Genomic DNA, 9,762 nt, shown 5'->3' on the forward strand with positions numbered 1-9,762 from the left:
TTGAATATATGGGTACAAAGCTACTCAAAAGCTTTGGTTTGGATAGAGAATGAAAGGATTGGTTGAGGATATCCATGGATTCATATAGTTTGTAAATTGACTTGACAATATGGAACTCCGACTGCTCTTTCTCGGCTTGAATCGGAAGCATGTTTTCACCACTGAGAGAGAAATTCTCAGTGAAGCAAACATTTTCTTTTGCAGAAGATCAGTGACATTTGCTCCAGAACAGTCAGTCTGCATTCAGGCAGGAGGTCGTCAGATATAAAACACAAGTAAATCGTACCTGCCCCCTGCTGGTCACACACAACTAATACAGGATCCATACAGGATATAATTCATTCAGGACTATATCCATAAGGCAGATGTGACAATTCATGTGAGCAAATATCTATATCAGTATAGTATGAAACATGCACACACATACACACGCTATCTGTCTCGGAAAATATAATAGCTTTTAAAGTGTTTTAAACAGCTGCAATTGTAAACATATTTGTAATCTAAAAAGCTTACATTCTTTTATGAAGTAGGGCAAACTATTGCATTGGCTTATTTTACACATCCTGCCCTGCTGGGTGCAATATCAGAGTTTCATATTGCTCATCAAGCTTCCAACTGTGACAAGTCTTTAGATTAATAAAAAAAACATTCAGTCCTTTTGGTCCATAAATTGCAGTGAAAGGACGCTGAGAGGAAGTTATCACAGCCGGTCAAAGAAATACAGATCTGAGGAGTGAGAAGAAGAGAGATGAAATAGGAAATATCTTTCTCTGTGGTTTTCACAGCAGCATGTTGACTCACCGCCCTGCCACAATACAACAGTTGCACTGCAGAGCCCATCTGTGATCTCTCAGGATGGACGCCTACACTGATTATCGACCTTATGATTACTACGAATACTTTGAAAACTCTACTGACTACGGGTTATTTGATCAAAATGCAACAAGGGATTGCCCTGGCTCACACCTGCATGGCTCCAACATATTCATGCCCGTACTGTACTACCTCATATTTTTCACAGGCTTTCTGGGCAACCTCTTTGTGATCTTGGTCGTGGGCAGCAAAGGTAAAATGGGTGGGCGTCTGGTGGACACATTTGTTGTCAACCTGGCCCTAGCCGACCTCATCTTCGTCCTCACGCTGCCTCTGTGGGCCATCTCCGCCAGCCAGAGCGGCTACTGGGACTTTGGGCCAGCTGGGGACCTGCTGTGTAAACTGAGCAGCTATATTATAGCTGTGAACCGCTTCTCCAACATCTTCTTTCTCACCTGCATGAGCGTCGACCGCTACCTGGCCGTGGTGAAGCTGATGGACTCGAGGTACCTCAGGAGCAGCAGGTGCATCCGTGTCATCTGTGCCGCAGTGTGGTTGGGCTCCCTGGTGCTCGGCGTCCCGTCCCTGGTGTACCGCAAAGTGGAGCCGTTCGGTGACGGACTCTCCTGCGTGGAGGACAACAACTCTGTCTTTTTTCTTTGCCTGAGCCTCACCATGGCGTTACTCACCTTTGTCCTCCCAGTGCTGATCATCGTGCTCTGCTATGGCACCATCGTCGTGCATCTCAACCACCACTGTGCAGCAAATCCTCGGGCTGACGCCCGCCGCAGGCACTCCCTCAAGATGGTCCTCTGCATCATAATGGCCTTCGTGGTGTCCTGGCTCCCCTTTAACGTCTTCAAGGTTGTCATAATTGGCTCGCAGCTCTCAAACGTTGATCTGAGTTGCGATGCTCAGTCGTGGCAAATTAACGGGCTCATCGTCTCGTGCTGTCTGGCCTTCATCAACAGCTGTGTGAATCCAGTCATTTACTTCTTCCTAGACCATCACTTCAGACGACGGGCCGAGATCTTGTTCAAGACCTTCCTAGGGAGGCCAAAGTTACTGCAGAGCCACAACTCTTCAGCCTCATTCACCAATGTTGGCACTTCAGAAAGCTATGGAACAACAGCTGGAAGAACTCAGCTGCAGATGTTTGAGTAGGAGGAGAAAACTAGGAAAGTTATTGTTCCATTGGGTTATTATGTGAAAACTTGTCATATACTCATCTTGATAATGGGAGACTTTGTGCATATCTCTCTCAAGGGATGGTAAATATAAAGCCATAGGCTGCATGGTAAGGATGGATTGTTTTTAGTTAGTACAATAATGTGATTTTCTTTGTCATGTATTTTTCTTTATTCAAATGTTCTACATACATTGAAGATGCTTTTTATATGGCGTATAGTGTATAATATAGTACAGTAGTGTCGATATATGAGTATCCACTGATATCTTTTGCTTGTTTGTATGAAAACCCTGAACATTTTTGTTGCATTAGTTGAGTGCAATTGTGTGATCTGGAGGTGTAAATATGATTTAAAATTTGTAACATAATTGTTGCATTTTTTTGTCATATATATATATATATATATATATATATATTGCTGTGATAAAGTTGCAAAAATAAAAGCTGAAAAAAATATATTTTGTGTATTTGTAACTCTTGATATTGAATCGAATGGATATTTTTGTCAAAAACACTTCATTAAGATTAAAAGAATCTAAGATAATTACTGAATTGTGTAACAATTTAAAAGAGACATCATACTTTAAAACAAGCTTTTCCATAATTACAATCCAGAAACCAAAGACTTGCAGTAATAAATTACATCTTTTTGCACTCAGACAAAAAGTGCAAAGTTTCACTGCATTCAAGTAGAGCTGCAGCTCATAAATCCTGACATGTGCAGCCAAGACTATCATGTTCTTAAGAAGAATATCCCATTTTAATCTTGAAAAGATTTTACAAAACGTTCAGGTCATTTTCGTCAAGTTAGGGAGAATTCGATTTTTTTATAAACATGTTTGAAGATTGGCACGATCATTACATTAAATGTTGTCATTTCCCCTCAGTTGTAAGTGCTTGTAAATGATATTCTCAAAGCAATTCAATAATTGAACTAATTTTCTATTTTGTCTGTCATGAAGACCATTGGCAGTTTGGTCGTATTTGTGCAATTTCAAAAACGATGCAGAGAATTTTAACATTTTATGCAGATCTCAAATGTAGTACTGCCCATTGTTGATGTATAAGTGACTAGTTTTATTATTGTAAGTCCAGTCCAGCTTTTGGTGTAATAATGCAATAATAATAATCATTTCTGTCTGTCTTTAAAATGTAATCACAATAACATAATGCAGTAATAAAGTCATGGCTATGTGTTGTGTGGACGAGATATAATTAATAAGTTGGTTCTTTGTAGCTTATAAAACTAAGATCTCGTCATTGACGTGACCTCTCAGGTTTATCTCGTCTTTTAAGTATACCAGTATGTTTCACTCTGTGCACTTTGTGTGTGGTTTGACTGATGTTGTTCATCATCTTCATGCATCACAGAGTGCAAACAGAAAATAAAAAATCACATGTAGACTAAACCTTAAAGAGAGGTGTGAAATATGAGGTAATTTATGTTTTTCTGCCATTCACATGTGAGATTTGCATAAGAAAAACAAAAAGGGTCGTGAGAAACAAGTCACACTTATTCATACGAGGAAATGCCAAACTTGAAACCTAAAATCAGTCAGTGCACTTGACTGCAACAGGAAGCAGAAGCTAATTGAGTGAAAGAGGGTAGAATATGTAATTACATGTAATCAGACAGTGCTTCAAAACATGAAAACGGGCCCACTTCTTCAATTATAGATAGGTTTATCTAAAAAAACATTTCATAAAAGCTCCCAGGCTACAACTTGCTCTCGTAGAAAGGCAAATACAAAAACCACAGGCAGCTCAGATGTGACATCTGTGAGGTCTCCTGAGAGTTAGAATGCAAAACATTTATTATTGCACACACTTCTTCCTGGTCTCTTTATAAGAACGTTTTTACTAAGCAGAGGCACTCGGGCATGAGGCACCGTTAAAAGGAATTTCCTAAAAATCAAATGTAGTCATACGAGTGTTACAGCGACCGTTGAATATATGAAAGTTCAAATGTTCATGTGTGCCCACTTCTTTTTCAGTCGTCTATGTGCAGTTTTAAATATGAGAAAACACGGTGCCAGGCTGTGGGTGCAGGGACTCAGGAATTCCCCCTCTCCTGCTTGAAAGAAAACGTTTTTTCAGAGATACATTGACCAGCTTTTCTCACAAAACTGTTTCAAGGCTATCGCAAATAACACCAATGTGTTTGGTATCAAGTATGAGATAAACATATTAGTGTAGATGATCAGTATTTTACTGTTGTTACGCAGTCTAAAGAATGCTCATACATGAACAGTGAAAACAGTTACAGAACAGGATCTATTCTAGCAATGTGGACAAGTCAACCGTGTTAAGTTTGTCTCTTGCTCACATTCTTTATTGTCATGGGCACAACAATTACAGAGAAGCAGTCGATTTAAATGACAATCATAGATCTCAGGCTCCCTTGTGTTTATTGTACAGTTGAACATGTTGATAGATTGCACCTTTAACTTGAGAACAGAGCAGTTCACAAGCTTCACACACACACACACACACACACACACACACACACACACACACACACACACACATTGATGCTCGGTGCTGCAGGCTCTGGGGGACTAGTGAATTGTTCATGGACTCAGTCTAAGACACAAGATGTGACATGTTACACAAAGATGAAATACAATAATGTTTTTGTTTTTAACCTAATTGATTTATACACGCAAGATTGATGTTTTAATCTATGACGAGAAGTTAACTGTTGTGTCTTGTGGCAAATGTTTTCTTCAATGTTGATTGTAATGTTAAAGGTTAAGTGAATTAAAACATCCATCCATCCATTTTAATTAAAATTAAAACAAGCAATTAAAAAAAATGTTAAAGTAGTTGTTTGCAAAAGATTAAATTGTTTATAATTTAACACAGACAGGCTTAATAGATCAACTTTATCAATCTCTTTTTTGGTATCTTATTAAATATGTTTATGTTAAATAAAGACACTTTTTATCGAAGAAAAATCTGAGTTTCTGAATGAATAGCAAAATACTTGTAATCAATGATGGTTGTTGAGAATAGAAGCCTTTTAATGAACTGAATGACTTATTCTGCCAGTCTGTTACACACCGGCTGAAAGGTGTGTGACCCTGGCATATTTTCCAGTAGGCAAGGACTCAGTCATTTCACAAACCTGTTTGTGGTCTATGAGACAGACTGGTAGTGTTCTCACAGCGCTGTTGCAGCTCTCTTGCGTGCAGCAATACGTGAACTTGCCTTCAACTTCTCAAATGAGTATTCTAACTGTTAATCTTCAATCAGATAACAAGAAAAGTAACCCATGGGTTCATATGGCGCTGGCAGACATATTGATAATCATCAAACAATTTTTCAGACTAGGAATTTTTAATCTGGATGATATTTTAGTTTGTAACCGTACTACTTATCATCTGTAAGAAGAAGAAATAACACTTCCTTCCTTTTACAAAGGAAAGGTTTGTTAGTTTCATAGGCAATACAAATGCACTGGTATGATCATAGATAATGTAGTTAGCTTTAGATAGGCTGGATATTGTTACATGACTTAATGATTCTCTTTTACTTGTGCCACTGTTACATAATGTTTTAGCATTTATTATTATTCTGTAATTGTTGTAATTGAGTTTTATTTTAGGATATAGCATTATTCAACCTGTTGGACTGCAGGAGTTATAAGTAAAAAATAAGTAATTAATTATTTTCCCTGCACAGCTTCCATATTCATATTATTAATATTTACCTTCTCAGTACAAATATAACTTACTCAAAGTTTATATACAATAAGAAAAAAGGCTCACACAAAATACGGTCACATTGGTGATCTGGGCTTTATAACGTTGCCCAGCAGAAAGGGCAGCTTCAGTGAATTGAGAGATAAAGTAGCATGGCACAGTGCATATAGTTTTTACTGTTTAACCACCAATATGCAGAACATTCACACAGAAATATTGCCAATGCTGCAGACTGTGGTTTCTTTGTTCCTTAAAATGTCACATCAAGTCTATATGAGTGACCGACACCTGTCAGCTCACTGAGAAAAGCTCATGGTAGTCATATATACTGTATACGTATATATAATTTATATCAATTATTTAATTATTTGTTGTATTCATACCTGTCCTGTGAGCAAACCTGACAGCTGATAACATTTTAATTGAGGAAGTCTTGTTCTCTGAAGGTTTCAGTGTCTCTAACAGGATCTCTTGGGCAAGATTTAACATCTAGAGACAAAAGAGGCCTTTGTTTGTACTGAAACTTAATCTGTACATTGGGTCATACATAGGTGAACGGTGAACACCCATGAAAACGTATCATGGAACCATGGTTTCAGATTTATTCAATGCAACTAACTGCCGGGTAAACAATAAAACCACTGAGACAGGTGTGGTTTAATGTTGTTGTTTCTGACAAGAGGAAAGGAAGTACTGTTAAAAAACACAATTTGTTCATCTTTAGTTCCTGGTCAGAACTAGAGGATATTTCAAATGAGGTCTGTTTATGTGTTTTAATTTGAACAGTTTCACATATTATACAACAATGCAAATGTATTGACATGTCACTATCACTAAATCAGGGCAGTTCAATGCATTTTAGGTTCTGAAATAAACACTCAAATTCAGTGCTTTACACAATTTTAAACATATTTTATCTGAATTTCTCTGAATTATGTGGGACTATATTTCATTAATGCTGTTAACCAAAGTAAATCAAAACCCTGAAAGAGCTATTAATGGCACATGCAGAATTTGGACTAAAATGATGTGAAATGCATAAAATGTAATCTGATTTAACACCAAAAAGTGTGTGTTGACAAACCAGAAGAAATACTTTTATTATAAATTAAAAATAGTGATGATCAGTTTCATTCTTTTCCATGATCAAAGACACATTAAGCCAACATTGCTCATTAGATTTGTCAAGAAATGTTGATTTCCACAGCAAGAGTTTCCATTAGAGTGAATGGCTTCAGCTTGATGGTTTGTACAGCAGATGTGAGTAATTTATCTTTGATAATGACCATCTGTAGGTTTTTAAAGTCATGTTGGGGTAAATGACTACATCAGGCCTGTTTTACAGTGACCCCCTGAATGAGTGAATGGCTAAAGTTCTGGCTAAGCTTCTCAGACACATGCTGTAAAAGAAATGGGTCAAGTAGCCTAATTGATTTATGATTATTGTGTTAACAAAAGAATGTCATCTTAGTTCAATTTTACCACTTTGGTGGTAAGATTATACTGTTGGATCCATTGTCATTTTAGTGGACAAGTAGCAGTAAGCTACAATTTATATTACGATCATATTATTTAGAATGTATTTAGTCAAAGTGAGCTACTGGTTTTGTGAATGTGTTGAACCAACAGTGGATTTAATTATTATTGTTCAATCTTTAATTTTCTTGACCTGCTGATTAATGCTGATTAGTGGGTTTGAGACACCACTGCAGCATATAAATAAAAAAAAAAGGTCTGAAACAATCACACAAAAAAAGCTAACTGTATCAGAAGAGGTGTTTGGTCACATAAAACATAGGATGGCCCTGACAAATGATCACGTGGTTTACAGGATTAAAAGTCTATGTGGCGCACTGGTGCCCTCTAGTGGCTCAAACTAAAAGAAGATGATGCTAATTTAAGTTTTTTCAACTCGGTTATAAAATAGATCACCTTGGTCATGTTGGAGGAATAATTAAGCAGTTTTGACGTCATGAAACAAGGGTTAATGCCATGAAGCAAACCGCACACACAGCAGCGGAGAAGAGGATGACCAATGCGGCGTTCAGCAGCCCATTTTAAGCTCGTACTTTGTAAAACTATAGTGGTAAATCTAACTTTAAGCACTTACAATGGCCACTAAATGCAATAATAGCAACTTGACCCATCGAGGGATTGTTTTTTGTTAAAAGTTGCTATTGTTTTATTTCCATCAATCAACTAACACTTCGTCAGAATTCTACACAGAGTGGAAGATTACAACAACGACCGATCCTTGAACGAATCATTAATGAATTGATTTAATTAACACATTTACTGGTTTTAAACATGTTTGCGTAGTGTTATTGATCTTGATAACCTAACTTGATACACGTGCCTATGTATACGTCCCGTGTCGGAAACACGGTTACCATGGTAAAAAAAGTTGATGTTGTTATTGTAGTCGTGTTTTCCGACAGCACGTGGAGGCAGCATAGCATTGTTTTACTTTACTGAGCTGAAGAAATAGCCAATCCAACAAAAAGTGTCGTTCTGGGAGTAAGTCGTTATTTTAATGTTTGTGCTGTAATGTATCCACTCCGTTAGACCACAGAGACGGCACTTGAGGACTTAGTGTCGGTTCCTTCTGCTCTTTTGTTTGTGTAAATAAAAGTAAACTTCCAGCTCAAATCTGGGAGCCCGATGGAGTTTGTATGGATACAGATGAGACACGATGCTAACTAACTAGCTCACGTTACTGAGGTAAGAGCAACACACGATGCAGTTACACGTTTTATTTTACTATAGTTGTATGCATGTACGGAACGCGGTAAATATTAAAGCCAGTGAACTCAACGTTCATCTGGAAACAAGTCATGTTATTGGGCAGCGTGTCGTTAAATGTGTGTGAAAAGTTTCTAAACTTTGAGAAACTCTTCAGAGCCGAGGCCCTGCAGCTTCATGGAGCTGAGGTAGCGCTGATGAAATGCATCAATAGATATCTTTAATGTATTATTGCTCCAGAGAGTTTTCTCTAACGTAACTCGACACTTGAAGCTTGTTGTGTCATTTGATTTAATGCATGTACACCGCTAACGTTACAGTATTCAGATATGTGGGGCACATTACACTCAACGTATATCTATTATGTCATTATTGGATAGTATTGTAGGACACTGAGTCTATCTCCATCGTTCATTCTTTCTCCATCTTTCATCTTTTTTCATGGACAGTCTCTAATCTTTCCTGTGTCGATCCTGTGTAAAAGAGAAACATAGTTTAAACAGTATTAAGTTCTCTGACCAGCAGAGAAGTTATAAATGAGAGACATCCTCTTTCAACAGAAACGCACAGCATTAAAACATAACTGAGAGGAACAACAGCATTCAAGTCAGTGAGGTCTAACATTCTGCCTCGCATGCTCAGTATTATTACATCATAGCAGTTTGATAGTGTACCTACCTCACGAAGTTGATCATTTACAAAATGGTTCATGGGAGACATATTGGAAATATGATATTGTTTTACTTCAATCTCTATAAAGGTTCCCTACAGAGCGGTCATATTAGTTAGTTAGTGATTGCTGTGCATTGAAACATTTCCCCTGGCTTCACATTCCTGAGCGTTGACCAGGAGGCACGAGGACAGCAGAGGTGGCTTAACCCTTTAAACCTCTGTGACCTGCTGCTGGGACAGTCATTACTAACTCAAGCTGTGCACCCAAACTTTGAAATGTAAACTCTAGTGGAACGCCTCAAAGTCTACAGGGATACCAAATATGTCAGACTAAACGTGCTTGTCTCTGTGTAATGGTGTTGATGTGTTTTTACGCTGGTTCACTCTCAGCCACAGTTTAAGGGCTTGGCCACCGTTTTAGAATAGACCTTGATTAGCATGGTGGTGCACACACTTCTAATTCAGTTATCCACATCACACACACCACTTCTGCATGCTTGCTCATTTAATATCCATGTGGTATTTTTTTCACATCTTTATTATAGTCAATTAGAGCCTTTAGGCAACATAAAACTCGAAGCTGGCTCGAGGCAGAGAGAGAGAGAGAGAGAGAGAGAGAGAGAGAGAGAGAGAGAGAGA

At 37.9% G+C, this 9,762-nt stretch overlaps 2 protein-coding genes across 2 annotated transcripts in view; both read left to right on the forward strand.

The window, feature by feature from the left end:
- The first annotated feature begins 792 nt into the window (after positions 1–792).
- Positions 793–2,326, forward strand: gpr25 (G protein-coupled receptor 25). The gene is given in 1 exon segment (XM_031848360.1): positions 793–2,326. A coding segment is annotated over 1 exon segment (1,188 nt). The 3' UTR covers positions 1,981–2,326.
- Positions 2,327–8,163: 5,837 nt separating this feature from the next.
- inavab (innate immunity activator b) overlaps positions 8,164–9,762 on the forward strand; it is a 15,310-nt gene continuing 13,711 nt past the window's right edge. Inside the window, exon 1 of the mRNA XM_031845058.1 lies at positions 8,164–8,430. The gene's annotated coding sequence lies outside the window, so the exon portion shown is untranslated. The remainder of the gene's footprint in view (positions 8,431–9,762) is intronic.

The sequence above is a fragment of the Anarrhichthys ocellatus genome, unplaced genomic scaffold (assembly GCF_004355925.1).
Source record: "Anarrhichthys ocellatus isolate YVR2014 unplaced genomic scaffold, GSC_Weel_1.0 scaffold1, whole genome shotgun sequence".
Classification (NCBI taxonomy): Eukaryota; Metazoa; Chordata; class Actinopteri; order Perciformes; family Anarhichadidae; genus Anarrhichthys; species Anarrhichthys ocellatus.